Consider the following 21,356-nt stretch of genomic DNA (forward strand, 5'->3'; position numbering starts at 1 on the left):
GAGTCCCAGAATCGCAAAAGAGCTCCAGCATGGACCGAACGGGAGGTACGGGATCTGATCGCTGTATGGGGAGAGGAATCCGTGCTATAAGAACTACGTTCCAGTTTTCAAAATGCCAAAACATTTGTCAAAATCTCCCAGGGCATGAAGGACAGAGGCCATAACAGGGACCCGAAGCAGTGCCGCATGAAACTTAAGGAACTGAGGCAAGCCTACCAGAAAACCAGAGAGGCGAATGGCCGCTCTGGGTCAGAGCCCAAAACATGCCACTTCTGTGATGAGCTGCATGCCATTTTAGTGGGTTCAGCAACCACTACCCCAGCCGTGTTGTTTGACTCCTTCAATGGAGATGGAGGCAACATGGAAGCAGGTTTTGGGGACAAGGAAGATGATGATGATGAGGTTGTAGATAGCTGACAGCAAGCAAGCAGAGAAACCGGTTTTCCCGACAGCCAGGAACTGTTTCTCACCCTGGACCTGGAGCCAGTACCCCCGAACCCACCCAAGGCTGCCTCCCAGACCCACCAGGCGGAGAAGGGACCTCTGGTGAGTGTACCCTTTAAAATACTATACATGGTTTAAAAGCAAGCACGTTTAATGATTAATTTGCCCTGGCATTCGCGGCTCTCCTGGATGTATTCCCAAAGCCTTTGCAAAAGGTTTCTGGGGAGGGCAGCCTTATTCCACCCACCATGGTAGGACACTTTACCACTCCAGGCCAGTACCACGTACTCGGGAATCATTGTACAACAAAGCATTGCAGTGTATGTTTGCTGGTGTTCAAACAACATCCCTTCTTTATCTCTCTGTGTTATCCTCAGGAGAGTGATATCATTCATGGTTGCCTGGTTGAAATAGGATGCTTTTCTTAAGGGGACATTCAGAGGTGCCCATTCCTGCTGGGCTGTTTGCCTGTGGCTGAACAGAAATGTTCCCCGCTGTTAGCCACGGGGAGGGTGGAGGGTGGAGGGGCTAGCCACATGCTGGGGGGAGGCAAAATGCGACCTTGGAAAGAAAGCACATGTGTTATGTATGTAATGTTAACAGCAAGGTTCACCTTGAAAGAGTGTACCCATTGTTCTATAAAATGTATCTTTTTAAATACCACTGTCCCTTTTTTTTTCGCCACCAGGTGCATCACAGGATCACAGGATCTTCTCCTTCCCAGAGGCTAGGGAAGATTTGAAGGTGAAAAAAACGCACTCACAATGAAACGTTCTCTGAGCTCATGCTGTCCTCCCACACTGACAGAGCACAGACGAATGCATGGAGGCAGACAATGTCAGAGTGCAGGAAAGCACAAAATGACCAGAAGGAGAGGTGGCGGGCTGAAGAGAGTAAGTGGCGGGCTGAAGCTGAAAGGTGGCGGCAGCGTGATGAGAGGAGGCAGGAGTCAATGCTGAGGCTGCTGGAGGATCAAACTAATATGCTCCAGCGTATGGTTGAGCTGCAGGAAAGGCAGCAGGAGCACAGACCGCCGCTACAGCCCCCGTGTAACCAACCGCCCTCCTCTCCAAGTTCCATAGCCTTCTCACCCAGACGCCCAAGAATGTGGTGGGGGGGCCTTCGGCCACCCAGCCACTCCACCCCAGAGGATTGCCCAAGCAACAGAAGGCTGGCATTCAATAAGTTTTAAAGTTTTAAACTTTTAAAGTGCTGTGTGGCTTTGTTCTTCCCTCCTCCACCACCTCTCCTGGTGCTTCTCTCCTCCATCACCCCTCCTGGGCTACCTTGATAGTTATCCCCCTATTTGTGTGATGAATTAATAAAGAATGAATGAATGTGAAGCAACAATGACTTTATTGCCTCTGCAAGCAGTGATCGAAGGGAGGAGGGGAAGGTGGTTAGCTTACAGGGAAGCAGAATGAACAAAGGGGCGGGGTTTTTCATCAAGGAGAAACAAACAGAACTTTCACACCGTAGCCTGGCCAATCATGAAACTGGTTTTCAAAGCTTCTCTGATGCCCACCACACCCTCCTGTGCTCTTCTAACTGCCCTGGCATCTGGCTGTACGTAACCAGCAGCCAGGCGATTTGCCTCAAATTCCCACCCCGCCATAAACGTCTCCCCCTTACTCTCACAGATATTGTGGAGCGCACAGCAAGCAGTAATAACAGTGGGAATATTGGTTTCTCTGAGGTCTAACCAAGTCAGTAAACTGCGCCAGTGTGCTTTTAAACCTCCAAATGCACATTCTACCACCATTCTGCACTTGCTCAGCCTGTCGTTGAACAGCTCCTGACTACTGTGCAGGCTGCCTGTGTATGTCTTCATGAGCCATGGCATTAAGGGGTAGGCTGGGTCCCCCAGGATAACCATAGGCATTTCAACATCCCCAACTGTTATTTTCTGGTCTGGGAATAAAGTCCCTTCTTGCAGCTTTTGAAACAGACCAGAGTTCCTGAAGATGCGAGCGTCATGTACCTTTCCCGGCCAGCCCACATTGATGTTGGTGAAACATCCCTTGTGATCCACCAGTGCTTGGAGCACTATTGAAAAGTACCCCTTGTGGTTTAAGTACACACCAGCTTGGTGCTCCGGTGCCAAGATAGGGATATGGGTTCCGTCTATGGCCCCACCACAGTTAGGGAATCCCATTGCAGCAAAGCCATCCACTATGACCTGCACATTTCCCAGGGTCACTACCCTTGATATCAGCAGATCTTTGATTGCGTTGGCTACTTGCATCACAGCAGCCCCCATAGTAGATTTGCCCACTCCAAATTGATTCCCGACTGACCGGTAGCTGTCTGGTGTTTCAAGATTCCACAGGGCTATTGCCATTCGCTTCTCAACTGTGAGGGCTGCTCTCATCTTGGTCTTCTTGCGCCTCAGGGCAGGGGAAAGCAAGTCACAAAGTTCCATGAAAGTGCCCTTATGCATGCGAAAGTTTCGCAGCCACTAGGAATCGTCCCAGACCTGCAACACTATGCGGTCCCACCAGTGTGTGCTTGTTTCCCGAGCCCAGAATCGGCATTCCACCGCATGAACCTGCCCCATTAGCACCATCATGCCCACATTGCCAGGGCCCATGCTTTGAGAGATGTGTGTGTCCATGTCCTCATCACTCTCGTCACCGTGCTGACGTCGTCTACTTGCCTGCTTTCGCTTTGCCAGGTTCTGGTGCTGCATATACTGCTGGATAATGCGTGTGGTGTTTAATGTGCTCCTAATTGCCAAAGTGAGCTGAGCGGGCTCCATGCTTGCCATGGTATGGCGTCTGCACGATTGTCTGCCATTGCCCTGATGGAGGGAGGGGCGACTGATGACATGGCTTTCAGGGTTGGCTTACAGGGAATTAAAATCAACAAAGGGGGTGGCTTTGTGAGAAACTGAATGGCCCCCTCAAGGATAGAACTCAAAACCTCAGGGATAGAACTCAAAACTGGGTTTAGCAGGCCGTTGATTTCACGGAGGGAGGGAGGAGAAAATGAACACAAAAGAAATCTGGTCTATTACTTGTTTTGAGCCACTTCATCTATCTTTATACATCTTGCTGGCAGCAGGCTGTGCAGTATGACCACTAGCCATCGTCATCTCCTGAGTGCTTGGCAGAAGACGGTGCAGTATGACTGCTGGTCATCATCTTCTGCTGGCTGCTGATTAAATGACAGTGCACTGCCGGTAGGACTCAATCGCCATGAGACGAAATTTAAAAGGGAAATGACCTGGCTGAGTCACTCCCATGTTTGCCCAGGCACCCCGAACTCATCGAGGTCAGTTAAAAGAGCACCCTGGACTAAGTTGATGACGGCTACCAGTCATACTGCACTGTCTGCTGCCAAAAGGCAATAAACTGCTGCTTGTGGAGCAATGCAGTACCGCGTCTGCCAGCGCCCAGGAGACATACGGTGACGGTTAGCTGAGCGGGGTCCATGCTTGCCGTGGTATGGCGTCTGCAGAGGTAACTCAAGAAAAAAGGCACAAAACGATTGTCTGCCCTTGCTTTCACAGAAGGAGGGAGGGAAGGGGGGCCTGACAATATGTACCCAGAACCACCCGCGACAATGTTTTAGCCCCATCAGGCACTGGGATTTCTACCCAGAATTCAAATGGGCGGCAGAGACTGCGGGAACTGTGGGATAGCTACCCACAGTGCAATGCTCTGGAAGTCGACGGTTGTCTTGTATTGTGGACACACTCCGCCGACTACATGCACTTAGAGCATTTGTGAGGGAAAAACACAATCGACTGTATAAAAACGCTTTCTACAAAACCGACTTCTATAAATTCGACCTAATTTCGTAGTGTAGACATACCCTAAGATTAGTAGGTTTACGTTGGAAGCATGTAATCCTAAAGTAACAGGATGAACATAAGCCAAGTAAGATTCCTGTCATTTATTTAATAAAATATTTGTACAAAGTACATTAAGGAACAGATGACTTTGACATTAATGTGCCCAATGCACTAATAGAGTAGGCTGCCTTTACAGGAGTATTCTTGGTAGTCAGGGAATTGAAAGTGTTTGAGGAAGAAACTACACCATAGTGAAGTTCAGCTGAACTGCAGTACATCACATATGGAAATATAAGTTTACAGAGACATGGGGATATAGTCTCATTTCAGTTTTATTGGATTTACAAGTGTTTCTTGCTGTGATAACAGCAGCAAAATAATACAGCACAGGATTTTAAAGGTTTCCAATAAACATGATTTAATACCAAATAGTATTTATATGTGAGGTCTGCCCAGCTTTTGAAAAGAAAATGCTTATATGAATAAAGTCTTTATACTGACAAGTATAATAGCTTGACAAATAAAAGCACTTCACTTATATTCCCAGTGCTACTAGTTGAGCTTGAAATTGTTGGTAAGGCTAACTCAGTGAGTGAAAACCTGGGAGCTGGGAGAAATCACAAATAGCTAACACAGCAAAATATATGTCTAAGATTTTTAAACAGTAAGAACCTGCAGCTGAGCACCTAAATCTGTATTTAACTTTCCAAATGCTGAGCACTCAACCCATACTATTGACCTCACTGGGTTTGAAAAGTAGGCCACTTGTTCAGGGTTGTAACAGTGACTCAGCTTAACTTTAGGCTCTTATTTTTTTGTAAACTTTGGCCTGTATCAATAAAAAGCATTGAGGGCTACAATTATATAAGGAGGGTCACCATAGCAGTGATGTCTTAATAAGTTCCTAATAACATCTCTGTCAATGCTAATGCCAAACAGGATGAGAATGAAAAAGAGGAAAGAATTTTAAGGAATTCCCTGCCCCCTCTGAACATCCCCACCCCCCCACCCATTTGACACTCTGTACCTTGGGGGAACCCCTGCACCCCCATGTTCATCCTTATACTATGATTATGTCGGGTGTCTTCGGAAGGCTAATGATGCACTGAGTATTGTTGTTATAGTGATGTTATAGTTATGTTATAGGTTGTATTTTCATGTATATAGTTATGAGGCTGAAAATGTGTCCTCATGGCTTAAAACAAGCTCAGGCAAAAAATCTCCAGGAGCAGAGGAGAAGTTTACACCTCATCAGGGCATGTATGGGACAAACCCAGCCCAGCCTCACAGGAACAAAGGACACTGGCCTAGGCAGTAACAAAGGATCTGTTGGATGCTCGAGTGAGTCACCCCCCCTTCCCTTCGTCAGTTTGGGTACAATGAGGTAATGCTCACCTGACTCGGGGGGGGGGGAGCAAAGCCATGATGGAAGAAAGAACATGATAAAAGGAGTACTTGTGGCACCTTAGAGCTGTAGCTCACGAAAGCTCATGCTCAAATAAATTGGTTAGTCTCTAAGGTGCCACAAGTACTCCTTTTCTTTTTGCGAATACAGACTAACACGGCTGTTACTCTGAAACCTGTCATGATAAAAGGGAGAGACGTTTGCCATCCTCTCTCTATCTTCCACCTCCATCTACAGACATCACCACCAAGCGACTGAAGTGCTGATCAAAGGGGAAAGCCTGGCTGAAGGGCAACCAGCCAGCCTGTGGTGAGCAGCATCTAAGTTTATAATGGCACTGAAAGTGTTAAGATCAGCTTAGAATGTGTTTTGCTTTTCTTTCATTTGACCAAATCTGACTTGTTGAGCTTTGACTTACAAACACTTAAAATCTATCTTTTGTAGATAATAAATTTGTTTGTTTATTCTACCTGAAGCAGTGTGTTTGGTTCGAAGCATGTCAGACTCCCCTTGGAATGACAAGCCTGGTACACATCAATGTCTTTGTTAAATTGATGAACTCATATAAGCTTGCAGCTTCCAGCAGATATAACCGGATACTGCAAGGGGGAGGTTCCTAGGGTTGTGTCTGGGACTGGAGATATTGGCTAGTGTCACTCAGTTGCACAATCCAAGCAGCAGCTGGCCAAAAGTCCTCACTCACGTACTGGGAGCAGCTTACATGCTAAAGGTTGTGTGTGAACAGCTCGGGAGTGCGGGTTCTCACAGCAGAGCAGGGTAAGGCTGGCTCCCAGAGTCGAAGATTGGAGTGACCTAGCAGATCACCGGTCCAGATAACACCAGGGGAACATCACAACCCCCAACACTGCTTGGACTGACTGAATTAATGCAAGCCAACAACCAGTTCTTTGATAATGCAACAAGGACTTTGATGAAAGAAGCAAAGGCAGGAGCAAGACAAATACTAATGATTATGGAAACATGGACAGGTAACAGCTTGTATTGTTGGTGTGACACCAGGATTTCCAGAAGTACAGAAAGAATATCCCTCTCCTAGATTATTTAACACATCTGTCATAAAGCTGTATTGTCATTTATTGTCCTTTCATTGGTTTTTGGGAGTGTTTAATCTCCCTGTTTGTTTCTCACCCCTGTATTCCGTAAGACATTTGCTGAGTTTAAGGGAAGGGCTGTGCTACTCTGGTTCAAATACATGACCAGGAGTTCAGAATCCTGAGCTCTATTTCTGCCATTAATTTTGTTGTGTGATCTTGGACAAGTCACTTACACCATCTCCTCTCCCACACACCATAGAAGGTGCTGAGCATCCTCAGCTCCCTTTGATTTTCAATGGAACTGAGTGCTCAACATCTTCTGAAAAAAAACAGGCCTTAATGCTTCAGCTTATTCATATGTACAATAGATGAGGTGTTTACTTACTTCAAATAGACATTGAATCTTAAATTGTACTGTGAGGTAATCTGCAGTCCTCAGAGGAAGGTGGCACGTAGGTACCAAGTATTATAATCAGTTATTATTAAGCTTCCCACTTGGGAAAGTGGGAAATTAGGCTCAAATAATTTTTCCTTAAATAGTTGCAAAATACTGGAGCCTACTAGCTTATGTTTTTTTCTATATACAACCATGGAGAATGCAAAGAGCCCTTATTCACTCCTGTCTTGCTCTGGCGTCAATGAAAATACTCATGTGGTTAAGTTATTCACGTGGGGATCAGAACCTAAACTCAAGAGTACATTTCACGGTAAATTCACAAACAAAACAAAGCTGGAATTTGCTAAATGAGTTTTTATATGAATTATTAGTTTGTTCTAATTTTTATTATTGGACTGACCAAAATCAAATGGCGTAATATATATAATAAAAATATTTTGTTCAGTTTCTTGAAGTAAAACTGCTCTGTCCTAACTTTTGTGGAGATTTTGCTTATCTTGCATTAAGGGAGGCAGTTGCAAACAAGTAATGAAGACATTAAATATCATTCCAGTTTATAATGTTGATATCTGAAATTTGCAATGCCTTCGTTAGTGTTAACATCATATACAGTACAATTCTATTCCCTGAATGTATTGCTTGTGGGCATACTCAAATCACAAATTTTGAAATATCCTTCTGCTAATATATTAGAATATTTTCCTCAAGTTTGCTGTTTTAAAAATGTTGCTAGAATATTCACAGGAAAAAAATTGCATACGTAAATGCCCCTCCTTGTCCCAGCAGAGGTGAAGTTAGGTCAGACCAGCAAGGAGGTGACCAACTCCTGGGATGTGGAGGAGAGAATACATGCCTAGACATGTTGGAACTGAACTCCTGCTTGTGCCTCAAAGTGCAGGTGGAACTGTGCAAGGGGGAGGGGCTTCTCTGCCTACTATTGGCCAGTCAGGTGCATTAGGGGAGTTTATGGCCCACCCTCTTAATTTAAAGCTTCAAAGGAATCCAGGGGTGATCTTGCTGGATTGCTGCCCTTCCCACCCTCCCTATAGTTGCAGTGTATCAAGCTGTTTCTTTCTTTCTTTTTTCATGCAGCACTTTGGAGGCCCAGCTTAGGTTTAATGGAATAAGAATAGGAATTCTAATGTTAGGAGGTAATTTTGGAATGTTAGTTGATTGCAGCTTGTGGCTGGTGTCCAGTTCAGTTAAAGGCTCAAAGGGCCAGCTGCCAGAGGAAAATGAGGGTATGTCTACACTACGGAATAAGGTCGAATTTATAGAAGTCGGTTTTTTAGAAATCGGTTTTATATATTCGAGTGTGTGTGTCCCCACAGAAGTGCATTAAGTGCATTAACTCGGCGGAGTGCTTCCACAGTACCGAGGCTAGAGTCGACTTCTGGAGCGTTGCACTGTGGGTAGCTATCCCACAGTTCCCGCAGTCTCCGCTGCCCATTGGAATTCTGGGTTGAGATCCCAATGCCTGATGGGGCTGAAACATTGTCGCGGGTGGTTCTGGGTACATATCGTCAGTCCCCCCCTTCCCTCCCTCCCTCCGTGAAAGCAAGGGCAGACAATTGTTTCGCGCCTTTTTTCCTGAGTTACCTGTGCGGACGCCATACCACCGCAAGCATGGAGCCCGCTCAGGTAACCGTCACCGTATGTCTCCTGGGTGCTGGCAGACATGGCACGGCATTGCTACACAGTAGCAGCAACCCATTGCCTTGTGGCAGCAGACGGTACAATACGACTGGTAGCCGTCCTCGTCATGTCCGAGGTACTCCTGGTCGCCTGTGTGATCAGGAGCGCCTGGGCAGACATGGGCGCAGGGACTAAATTTTTAGTGACTTGACCAGGTCATTTTTTTTAGTCCGGCAGTCAGTCCTATTGAACCGTCTTATGGTGAGCAGGCAGGCAATATGTCCTTCTGCACCGTCTGCTGCCAGCCAAAGATGTAAAAGATAGATGGAGTGGATCAAAACAAGAAATAGACCAGATTTGTTTGTACTCATTTGCCTCCTCCCCTGTCTAGGGGAATCATTCCTCTAGGTCACACTGCAGTCACTCACAGAGAAGGTGCAGCGAGGTAGATCTAGCCATGTATCAATCAGAGGCCAGGCTAACCTCCTTGTTCCAATAAGAACAATAACTTAGGTGCACCATTTCTTATTGGAACCCTCCGTGAAGTCCTGCCTGAACTACTCCTTGATGTAAAGCCACCCCCTTTGTGGATTTTAGCCTCCTGAAGCCAACCCTGTAAGCCGTGACGTCAGTCGCCCCTCCCTCCATCAGAGCAACGGCAGACAATCATTCCGCGCCTTTTTTCTGTGCGGACGCCATACCAAGGCAAGCATGGAGTCTGCTCAGCTCACTTTGGCAATTAGGAGCACATTAAACACCACACGCATTATCCAGCAGTATATGCAGCACCAGAACCTGGCAAAGCACTACCGGGCGAGGAGGCGACGTCAGCGCGGTCACGTGAGTGATCAGGACATGGACACAGATTTCTCTGAAAGCATGGGCCCTGCCAATGCATGCATAATGGTGCTAATGGGGCAGGTTCATGCTGTGGAACGCCGATTCTGGGCTCGGGAAACAAGCACAGACTGGTGGGACCGCATAGTGTTACAGGTCTGGGACAATTCCCAGTGGCTGCGAAACTTTCGCATGCGTAAGGGCACTTTCATGGAACTTTGTGACTTGCTTTCCCCTGCCCTGAAGCGCATGAATACCAAGATGAGAACAGCCCTCACAGTTGAGAAACGAGTGGCGATAGCCCTGTGGAAGCTTGCAACGCCAGACAGCTACCGGTCAGTTGGAAATCAATTTGGAGTGGGCAAATCTACTGTGGGGGCTGCTGTGATGCAAGTAGCCCACGCAATCAAAGATCTGCTGATATCAAGGGTAGTGACCTTGGGAAATGTGCAGGTCATAGTGGATGGCTTTGCTGCAATGGGATTCCCTAACTGTGGTGGGGCCATAGACGGAACCCATATCCCTATCTTGGCACCGGAGCACCAAGCCGGCGAGTACATAAACCGCAAGGGGTACTTTTCAATAGTGCTGCAAGCTCTGGTGGATCACAAGGGACGTTTCACCAACATCAACGTGGGATGGCCGGGAAAGGTACATGACGCTCGCATCTTCAGGAACTCTGGTCTGTTTCAAAAGCTTCAAGAAGGGACTTTATTCCCAGACCAGAAAATAACTGTTGGTGATGTTGAAATGCCTATATGTATCCTTGGGGACCCAGCCTACCCCTTAATGCCATGGCTCATGAAGCCGTACACAGGCAGCCTGGACAGCAGTCAGGAGCTGTTCAACTACAGGCTGAGCAAGTGCAGAATGGTGGTAGAATGTGCATTTGGACGTTTAAAGGCGCGCTGGCGCAGTTTACTGACTCGGTTAGACCTCAGCGAAACCAATATTCCCACTGTTATTACTGCTTGCTGTGTGCTCCACAATATCTGTGAGAGTAAGGGGGAGACGTTTATGGCGGGGTGGGAGGTTGAGGCAAATCGCCTGGCTGCTGGTTATGCGCAGCCAGACACCAGGGCGGTTAGAAGAGCACAGGAGGGTGCGGTACGCATCAGAGAGGCTTTGAAAACCAGTTTCATGACTGGCCAGGCTACGGTGTGAAAGTTCTGTTTGTTTCTCCTTGATGAAACCCCCCGCCCCTTGGTTCACTCTACTTCCTTGTAAGCTAACCACCCTCCCCTCCTCCCTTTGATCACCTCTTGCAGAGGCAATAAAGTCATTGTTGCTTCACATTCATGCATTCTTTATTCATTCATCACACAAATAGGGGGATGACTACCAAGGTAGCCCAGGAGGGGTGGTGGAGGAGGGAAGGAAAATGCCACACAGCACTTTAAAAGTTTACAACTTTAAAATTTATTGAATGACAGCCTTCTTTTTTTGGGGCAATCCTCTGTGGTGGAGTGGCTGGTTGGCCGGTGGCCCCCCCACCGCGTTCTTGGGCGTCTGGGTGTGGAGGCTATGGAACTTGGAGAGGAGGGCGGTTGGTTACACAGCGGCTGTAGTGGCAGTCTGTGCTCCAGCTGCCTTTGCTGCAGCTCAACCATACACTGGAGCATACTGGTTTGGTCCTCCAGCAGCCTCAGCATTGAATCCTGCCTCCTCTCATCACGCTGTCGCCACATTCGAGCTTCAGCCCTCTCTTCAGCCCGCCACTTACTCTCTTCAGCCCGCCACTTACTCTCTTCAGCCCGCCACCTCTCCTCCTGGTCATTTTGTTCTTTCCTGCAGTCTGACATTATTTGCCTCCACGCATTCGTCTGTGCTCTGTCAGTGTGGGAGGACAGCATGAGCTCGGAGAACATTTCATCTCGAGTGCGTTTTTTTTTCTTTCTAATCTTCACTAGCCTCTGGGAAGGAGAAGATCCTGTGATCATTGAAACACATGCAGCTGGTGGAGAAAAGAAAAGGGACAGCGGTATTTAAAAAGACACATTTTATAAAACACTGGCTACACTCTTTCAGGGTAAACCTTGCTGTTAACATTACATACATAGCACATGTGCTTTCGTTACAAGGTCGCATTTTGCCTCCCCCCACCGCGTGGCTACCCCCTCAACCCTCCCCCCTCCCTGTGGCTAACAGCGGGGAACATTTCTGTTCAGCCGCAGGCAAACAGCCCAGCAGGAATGGGCTCCTCTGAGTGTCCCCTGAAGAAAAGCACCCTATTTCAACCAGGTGACCATGGATTATATCTCACTCTCCTGAGGATAACACATGAACGGATGTTGCTTGAACGCCAGCAAACATACACTGCAATGCTTTGTTCTACAATGATTCCCGAGTACGTGTTACTGGCCTGGAGTGGTATAGTGTCCTACCATGAAGGACGCAATAAGTCTGCCCTCCCCAGAAACCTTTTGCAAAGGCTTTGGGAGTATATCCAGGAGAGCCGCGAATGCCAGGGCAGAGTAATCCTTTCACATGCTTGCTTTTAAACCATGTATAGTATTTTAAAAGGTACACTCACCGGAGGTCCCTTCTCCGCCTGCTGGGTCCAGGAGGCAGCCTTGGGTGGGTTCAGGGGGTACTGGCTCCAGGTCCAGGGTGAGAAACAGTTCCTGGCTGTCGGGAAAACCGGTTTCTCCGCTTGCTTGCTGTGAGCTATCTACAACCTCCTCCTCATCATCATCTTCTTCGTCCCCAAAACCTGCTTCCGTATTGCCTCCATCTCCATTGAAGGAGTCAAACAACACGGCTGGGGTAGTGGTGGCTGAACCCCCTAAAATGGCATGCAGCTCATCATAGAAGCAGCATGTTTGGGGCTCTGACCCGGAGCGGCCGTTCGCCTCTCTGGTTTTCTGGTAGGCTTGCCTCAGCTCCTTCAGTTTCACGCGGCACTGCTTCGGGTCCCTGTTATGGCCTCTGTCCTTCATGCCCTGGGAGATCTTGACAAAGGTTTTGGCATTTCGAAAACTGGAACGGAGTTCTGATAGCACGGATTCCTCTCCCCATACAGCGATCAGATCCCGTACCTCCCGTTCGGTCCATGCTGGAGCTCTTTTGCGATTCTGAGACTCCATCATGGTCACCTCTGCTGATGAGCTCTGCATGGTCACCTGCAGCTTGCCACGCTGGCCAAACAGGAAATGAGATTCAAAAGTTTGCGGTTCTTTTCCTGTCTACCTGGCCAGTGCATCTGAGTTGAGAGTGCTGTCCAGAGCGGTCAAAATGGAGCACTCTGGGATAGCTCCCGGAGGCCAATACCGTCGAATTGTGTCCACAGTACCCCAAATTCGACCCGGCAAGGCCGATTTAAGCGCTAATCCGCTTGTCAGGGGTGGAGTAAGGAAATCAATTTTAAGAGCCCTTTAAGTCGAAATAAAGGGCTTCATCGTGTGGACGGGTGCAGGTTTACATCGATTTAATGCTGCTAAATTCGACCTAAAGTCCTAGTGTAGACCAGCGCTGAGACTCAGAATATGGTGAGTGGAGCTGTAATTCAGGGATCCGTTGGTGCCAAGAGGCAGAGGTCATGGGGTATGAATAGGGTTCTACAGGGATCCTTCACCAAGAAGGCAATCTGACAGAGTGCTTTTCTCATGAAAGGGATTAATTAGGTCTAGACTCTAGAATGCATGTTATGATTTTATTTGATATGTAACCATTTGTTTCCAATACTTCTACTTGCTACTACTTGAATCTCTGTGCTTTGTTAAATAAACTTACACTTGATTTCATTATAAACATATTTAAGTGCTATGTGCTAAGTAGAGCAGTGATCTCAGGGGGATCTGGTAATTTGGGGTATGCTATTTCTTTGGAAAGAGCAAATCTGTGAATGCTGCAAGTGTCCAGTGGACCAGGAGCAGGACACTCTAGGGAGATGCTCAAAGGTTGGGATGTTTCAATCGCTAACCTGTAGAGTGATAGCAGGTCCTGCGAGGCCTAGAGGGGAGTGCTTGTGTTGCCTGTGGCTGGTGGAGTTGGGGAGCTGACCCATGGCAGGCACCAACCAGGCTTCCTTACACTAAAGGGAGGTGATAGCTAGATGCCTCAACCCTGTTTACCTCTGAGAAGCATTGCAGTATTTTTGGTCCGTAAGGAGAAGGAGGGACTTGATACCCCTCTGGTACCCTTTATCATCCCCTCCCACAGGGGAAGGGCAAAAGGATTCAGAAGTGAGCTGAGTCCGAGAGATTAGACTGAAGAATGTTTACTCGAGCTCCTGATTGTATGGTAGGAGCCCTGAACCTTGCACTGGGCCTAATTAAATACCTTGTTTGTGAGTGGGGAGGGAGGGCAGTGCTCCTGCCATTTTTAAGGTAATAATGTTGCATCCATCCCTGTGTCTATCTTTCATTCACCTCCATGCCCTGATCAGTTTGGTGTTTTTATTTGAACAAGTATTAATAAATTATTTATCAGGTGTTCGTTCGTATTTAAAATCTAAGTAATCCGAAAACTCAAAGTCAAAAAGACTGTTTCTAGGAAACTGTCCCAAATGGAGAAATGTAAAATGGGCTAACATAGGTGCATTTTATTATGCATCATTTTTATTACCTGCACATAGGGGGTATTATCCTCCCTTTATATTGTAGGAGTGTCTCACTTATTGCTTGTGTAATAATGACTGCTATAACAAATGGGTGAGAATAACAGTGCCATCTGCTGGCTTTGTTAATAAAATTCTGTCTCCCGGTCACCTGGTTAATCTACCACACTTAGATCAAAAGATCACAGCATCATAAATTTCCGTATTGTTTTACGTATAATCAAAATAGTCGAGTTATAGCATCATTTTTGCAATAGTAGTATTAACATCATACTTGTTATATGTACAATTAAATGCTGGAACATATAAATTCCAGTCCTGCAAACATGCACATGCTTAACTTTAGCATACAGTGCTACTACTCCTGGTAGTAAATTAAGCATGTGCGTGTTTTTAGATTGGGCCATAATGCATAAAAAACAGTCAGTCTTTGTTGTACTTTTAAAAAAAACAACAAGGAGCTATTTTTTACCTAAAACTATGACTACAGTAATAAAAAATTAGGCCCTAACCCTCAAAGATTTACCTATGTGTTTATATACACTGTGAGTAGTTTCACTGAAGTCAATGAGGAACCATAGATTATTTTATTTACTGTAACTATATTTTCTAAATTTACATTCCTGTGTACGAGCACACTATCTTTAAAGATTCAGAAACCACATGTAGAGGGTTACACTTAATTTCCTTTGTATCAATAATCTTACCAACTTGATGCAATTTTTAACTCAATTATTGTTTTAAAAAGCATTTCTTAACATTAAAATTCAATAAGATGTATTGTTTAGCAGAACTGATCAAAATATTTTGGATAACATTATTTTTCCTTCAGAAAAATGCTGTTATGTCCAAACCAAAACTTCCCATAGGACGTGTGGATTTCAACAAAACTTTGTTTTGGAAAAAAATACTGTTTTGGGCATTTTTTGAATGTAATGTTCAGATTTTGTTTCAAAAACACTTTTATTCCTTCAATCTTATTTTATAAGCATTAAACAAATTAAAATATCAGATTCTACCCAATGTTTCGATTTAGCCAAAATAAAAATCAATCAAATTTCATGTGGGGGGAAATTTCTAAATTCTTTGTCATTCTGGTTTGGAACTAAACAAATGTCAAAATCAGACTTGCCCATGACATCAGAATTATGGTTCCCACACAGCTCCAATGTGTAAATTAGGTGTTCCTGGGAAAAGTTTAAACAGTGGCATCTCCTTTTGGGTGCCAAGTGGAGGAAACTGTGAGTCTGATTTTCAGAAGTGCTGAGCACCCAAAACTCCCACTGGAAGTTATTAGGAGCTCTGTTTAGATCTTTGAAAATACCATAGTATCTAGCTTCCAGTTTGAACATATTCCTTATTCAATCCAAGTATTTTTCCATAATAAACTATGTTTTAAAAATATTTTTGTTTCTCAACACACGTTTATTGAAATGTGAAATTCACCCTGAACCTGAAGTTTTATTAAAACCAAAAGTCTCAAAGATTTTCGGACACCCTATGACTTATTTTTCTTTCAGTTTTAATTGACATTTATGTGTTTGGTCAACTGACAAGATGCTTGAAAAAGATTAGCTACTTAGCTATCAGGAAGATCATGTTTCTACACATATCATTGCTTCAACACACTCCAGTCATTTTAATGAGACACATTCTTTAGAATTGGCAAGCAGTACCTCAGGACCCAGAGCCTCACTCTGAGGTATTTTCATAATGTCACAGAGTTTTGTTATAATCCTTGCTAGCTGGCACCATTTGGTACATGCTTCCCTGCAGGCTATTTCTAATCCCATTACTGTGGAAGTGACTCAGTTTGTAGCCTTTTTAGCACATTTGAAGGAACATCTGAGAGACACTTTGGTCTCCATCAGAAATGTCTGCATTTATCTCCTGTTTCCAGCTGTGTTTTGCTCAAATCCAGTGAGAATATTCAATTTTAAAGGTAAAGGGTAGATAAAGCAAATTAAACATGTTCACCTTGATAATTAGGAATGTAATAACTGAGGGAAAGCTGCCAGAAGAGTTCCATACTTTTCAAACTTTAGTGTAGATGTTGTATTAATCTATGATATTTGTTTTTTAAATCTAGCATTTAAAAAGAAATCAAATGGACTCTGTATAAACTCCAAAAGCCCCTTGCAATATTAACTCTAGATTTTGTTGAAAGTTATAATTGATGTGTCCTTGTCACTGTTTACATTTTTTTTTAACAAACATTAGGTCACTTCAGTATTTATTTGAATTAAATATACAGAGGGGTTGAAATCCCAAAAACATTCCAAAGCTTTAGTGAAGTGTGTATTAGAATCCAAACTTTGTAACTTGGGCCCAGCTCTAGTTTTAGAGCATGAGATTTTATCAGCCTAAAATAACTAATAAAAAGCAGTCTGTTTACACCCAACCAATGGAATAATTAGAGTCCAACAGGAGAATTCAGTCAGTTTTTTGTTCACCCCTCTTCCATTTCTGTGTGTCAGTGGATCATGCTCTGTTTTTAATTCCTGATTATATTTACTCTATAAAACCATGGTATGTGAAGGATAGGGAATACAAAGGCTCCCAAACTATAAATCACACAGATATTCTTAAATACTTGGAATCAAGGATGGGTCACAGATCCAGTCAAAACAAATAGAGGATTATAGCATCACCCGTGCAGGGACAGAGCTACTTAGAAAAGCCATTCTGCCGATACCCTCTGAACCAAACCCTGCAGGATCTGTATTGTTTAACACACACATCCAGAAGCCTCTTCTTTCTCTGCTACAAATTTATTGCAAAATCCATACCTGGGCCTGTGCATCTTTACTCCATAACAAAGGAGCACAATGCTCCAAGGTTTTTTCCATAGGCTAGAGTAAGATAAGTGCCTCATGACAGTCTGCCCATGCTGATCAATATGCAGCTGCATTTAGCACTCAAAGCTGTCTGTCATATCTAGTGCTAACAATGCATACCACATTCAGATGGAGGAGAAGAAGTGATCTCTCCCCCCACCCCCCACACACACTTCAAAAGACAGAACCTCAATTATTTGGTGGTGTTTGCTGGAGATCACTAAGCAGTACATGGCTTCTTTTGGCAATGTGTTTTTAGAGAGATCGGGTATAAGTAGATGCATCTGGGACATGACCCCTACTGCACCAGCACTCTGTTGTACACTAATGAGTAACATGGGAAATCAAACCTGTGCAGGTGGAAAGTGGCCTTTTGTTTGTACTGGCTCCATAAAATAGCTTGATAATAAAAACCTTTGTCAAACAAAAATTCCTGCTGTACATGGAAAGCCTAATTGTACCTAATGTATATTAGTAGAGACATTGTTCCAGAACTGTTAAACCTAGTCCAAGCGTGACACACAGGAGTCTGGCCATTAAGTTTATAATGTTAGCCTGGTTTGCAGCACTTTTTAAAAGACTAAGCACACGTTTTCACTCATTCAAGTAGGGATAATCAGTGCAGATCTATGCTTGTTTTCTGGTGCTATAGCATTTTCCAGGGCGTGGCAGCAGCAGCAGCATTCTGAAATGGATGAGAATAACAGAATTCTAGTAATGTCCAAACTGGTATTACCAATCAGAACATTGTTGTTTGTTGGGCTTTGCTACACAGAGACTTCCAAAAGCCTTCTTTGCAGACACGTGCTCTTAGGAAATAGATACCTACGGTAACTTACAACAGAGGGATCACTGTGTCTACAGTTGGAATGCAGCACTCTCTGAGCTAAAAGCAACATATTGTTTAACAGTGCAAAGTAACTACATATTACAGTGTGTCACAAAATCAAAAAAATATGGTCTTGAGCTGAAACTGTAGGGGGTGGTTAGGTAGACAGAATAAAATGTTTCCCATCGAAGTACGGACCTGGCTTATCCCTGCTTAACTTTTATTTGACTGTTAATTATATCAGACCTATCATCATACTAATTGTATGTATAAGCATGATATCTAATGGCATCAAGGCACGAAGTTGTGTGACTGCAGATTCACATACATAACCAGTTTAGAGGTAAGGAGAAAAATGATCTTTGATGTCTCAATATATTTTCCTTAAAAAAACTAGACAATTGAAATTTGTGAATAAAACATAAAAGGGAGGAAAGAGAAGGGAGGTGTAACACTCAGAAGGAATATTGTACACTAGTGTATATAGACTTTTTTGAGTTAGTGGGGTGTTTTACACATAAGTGGTTGAATACCAGAGCTCTTTTTTATTTCTACTACTCTGTCTCTTTAAGGCTTAGAACTCAACCAAGGGGACAACAGCACACAGCTCTGGTGAGGAAAATATGGTCGCAACATGGGGTCGAGCTTCTGCCAGGCAATTCAACAATGGACTGTGAGCTCTGTTGCTAGATTCTTCAAAGGGCAACAAAAATGATTATGGGTATGGAACGGCTTCCATATGAGGAGAGATTAATAAGACTGGTACTTTTCAGCTTGGAAAAGAGATGACTAAGGGGGTGGGATATGATAGAGATCTATAAAATCATGACTGGGGTGGAGAAAGTAAATAAGGAAGTGTTATTTGCTCCTTCTCATAACACAAGACCTATGGGTCACCAAATGAAATTAAGAGGCAGCAGGTTTAAAACAAACAAAAGGAAGTATTTCTTCACACAATGCATAGTCAACCTGTGGAACTCTTTGCCAGAGGATGTTGTGAAGGCCAAGACTATAACAGGATTAAAAAAAAGAACTAGGTAAATTAATGGAGGATATGTCCATCAATAGCTATTCACCAGGATGGGCAGAGATGCAAAACCATGCTCTGAAGTGTCCCTCGCCTCAGTTTGCTGGATGCTAGGAATGAGAGACAAGGGATGGATCACTTGATGATTATCTGTTCTGTTCCTTCCCTCTGGGGCACTTGGCACTGGCCATCGTTGGAAGAGAGGATACTGGGCTAGATGGACCTTTGGTCTGACCCAGTATAGCCATTCTTATCTGCTAGATGTACACTCTCAGAATCAAGGACAAATTATCCATCCAAACCCAACATTTTTACATCTGATGGGTTGGAAGTTTAGTGGCTCAGTACTACAGACAGAGATTATTATATTATTTGTAAGCAAGATCTGAATGAGCTCTCCCCGACAGCTAGTGATAAGCCAGTGGTGGGTGGAAAGGCTTCAGGACCATACTGGACACCTACTTTGCCTAGCACAGTGTCCAGACAGAGCTGTGCTGCCCAAGTGATCAATTCTGGCTGGTGTTGGGTTACAAAATTGATCACTTGCTAGCTGTCAGGGGAGAGCTCATTCAGACCTTGCTTACAAATCATTTCATGAGTGTTTCAATTTCAATTCAAATTTCCAACCAACAACTAAATTGGCAACACTGCATGTAGCTGGGGGAGAGGGTGTTGGGGAAATTTAGGTGGTGTCTAGGGAAATCCCCGATCTACTTTCCTCAGGATGGCTCCTCTGAATGGTTTATTTTGAGGCAGATGAGGGATTTGCCAGTAAAGTTGGTAAGAAATTTTCAGGATTTTTTTTCCATTTGAAAATGCCAATTTGCTGAAATCTCAGCATTCTGCAGGAATATAGTTTCTTTCTGCCTGGTTTCCTGCCAGCTCACTCACCTGCCTCTCTAAGCTCTACAGCTTGCAGCCAACTCCATGGGATCCCCACACAACTGGCTGTGCAGACTTTCAAACTCTAACTGTCTGGGCAGCAGATTCCTTGGCAACCCTTGGCAACTTGGCAAACTCTAACTGTCTTGGGCAGCAGCCTGAGGAGTCTAGCAGTGCAGAGAGTAAGCCAAAAAAAATTCTGTTTTTGTTCTTCCAAAGTGAAATTTTCTCAATCATTGGCTCCTACAAAAATTTTGGAATCTGCGATCTTTCATCCCAATTCAGGATGAAGACTCTTTTTTTCTTGGGAGGAAGAATGTTTGTCAGTCAGTTCTCCTTGCCAGTCTGTTGCCTCCTCTGTGGTGCAGTGGTGATCTTCTCTCTCTCCTAGCTGCTATTTCACACACAACATAACTGAGAGCTTGAACAAGGTCACATCAGGAAGAGCTAGGAATAGACTTATCTCTCTAACGATAAAGATCTAAGGTCATGTCTGCACTGACCACAGTTTGGATTATGGGCATGTGAATATGAGTGTACATCAAAGTGTGCTAAAAGGTAAACTAAAAGCTTCCTAATTTGCATTAACATAGTCCTCTTCAAACAGGACGACATTAATGTAAAGCAGGACCCATTTCATTCACATCTACAGCATCCACATAGAGGAGTTATAGGGCAGCAATTTGGTGTGTGCTGCTATTCACATCCTTGTTGTCCAAACGCAGGGCCATGCTGACGAGCCCTCAGTCTTGTTTACTTTGTCACACAATCTCAGAAAAAATGTGCAACTCAGGTGCCAAGAATCCTGCCTAGCTCATCAGGGATTAAAAATTGTTTCCATATGATGGGTATGACTGTATGGCAATCACGGGGTAGACATATGTGGCTAGCTTTATCCACCATACCATGGCTAAAAACAGAAGTGTAGATGTGGCAGTGCAGGATTCAGCACAGCAGTACAAGTACTTGAGACCTTCAGTACATACTCACATTGCTAGTCCAGGCTGAAGCCCGTCACACCATGTCTACACTACTATTTGAATGTCTACCCAGGTGGGATGGGGTGTTCACCCCCTCCCACCTCCCAGGTATGAAAGGGTTAATGTAGATTGAGATGGGGCTTATTAACCTGATGGGCCACAGCTGAGAGGAATCAGGTGTCTAAGCAATCCCCTGACTCAGGGAGGGAGCCCAGCTGGGGAGGAATGAGCTGTGTTAGATGTATCAAGACAGAAAACTATAAGCAGAGGGGGCTGTTAGGAGAATCTGTAGTCATTCCCTGGGAGAAGGAAGGAGTGTTTGCAGGGACAGGTAGCCTGCAGTTATTCCTGAGGAGGGAGTTGTTAGGCTGGTAATCTCAGAGGGTGGGGAGAGCCCAATAGGTGGGAAAGGCAGCAAGCAGACCTTGGCTGCTAATTAGAGGGTCCCTGAGCTGGAACCCAGATTAGAAGGCGGACCTGGGTTTCTCTGCCAGCTATGGAGGATGTGGGGTAGTGAGTGAGAGGACTACCTAAGATGGAGAAACTGGCAATGAGGCAGTGAATGGAAAGGCTGCCCAAGATTGCTGAAGAAAGACTTTTTGATCCTCTGCAAGGGGAAAACATGTATAGTGACCTGGCTGGAGGACTGAGTCATGAAGAGACAGTAGTAGTTC

General features: G+C 44.7%; 2 protein-coding genes across 11 annotated transcripts in view; one reads left to right on the top strand and one right to left on the bottom strand.

The window, feature by feature from the left end:
- Nucleotides 1-21,356, top strand: part of ROBO2 (roundabout guidance receptor 2) — a 1,509,143-nt gene that overhangs the window by 631,039 nt on the left and 856,748 nt on the right. The gene's annotated exons all lie outside the window — the stretch shown is intronic.
- On the bottom strand, nucleotides 7,349-12,780 carry LOC141990596 (uncharacterized). Its single transcript, XM_074957971.1, has 3 exons — nucleotides 12,103-12,780; nucleotides 11,293-11,523; nucleotides 7,349-7,383 (listed from the first exon to the last, which is right to left on the bottom strand). The coding sequence occupies exons 1-3, from the start codon at nucleotides 12,683-12,685 to the stop codon at nucleotides 7,349-7,351; spliced, it is 849 nt and encodes a 282-aa protein (XP_074814072.1). The 5' UTR covers nucleotides 12,686-12,780.

This window comes from Natator depressus, chromosome 1 (genome assembly GCF_965152275.1).
Source record: "Natator depressus isolate rNatDep1 chromosome 1, rNatDep2.hap1, whole genome shotgun sequence".
NCBI lineage: Eukaryota > Metazoa > Chordata > Testudines > Cheloniidae > Natator > Natator depressus.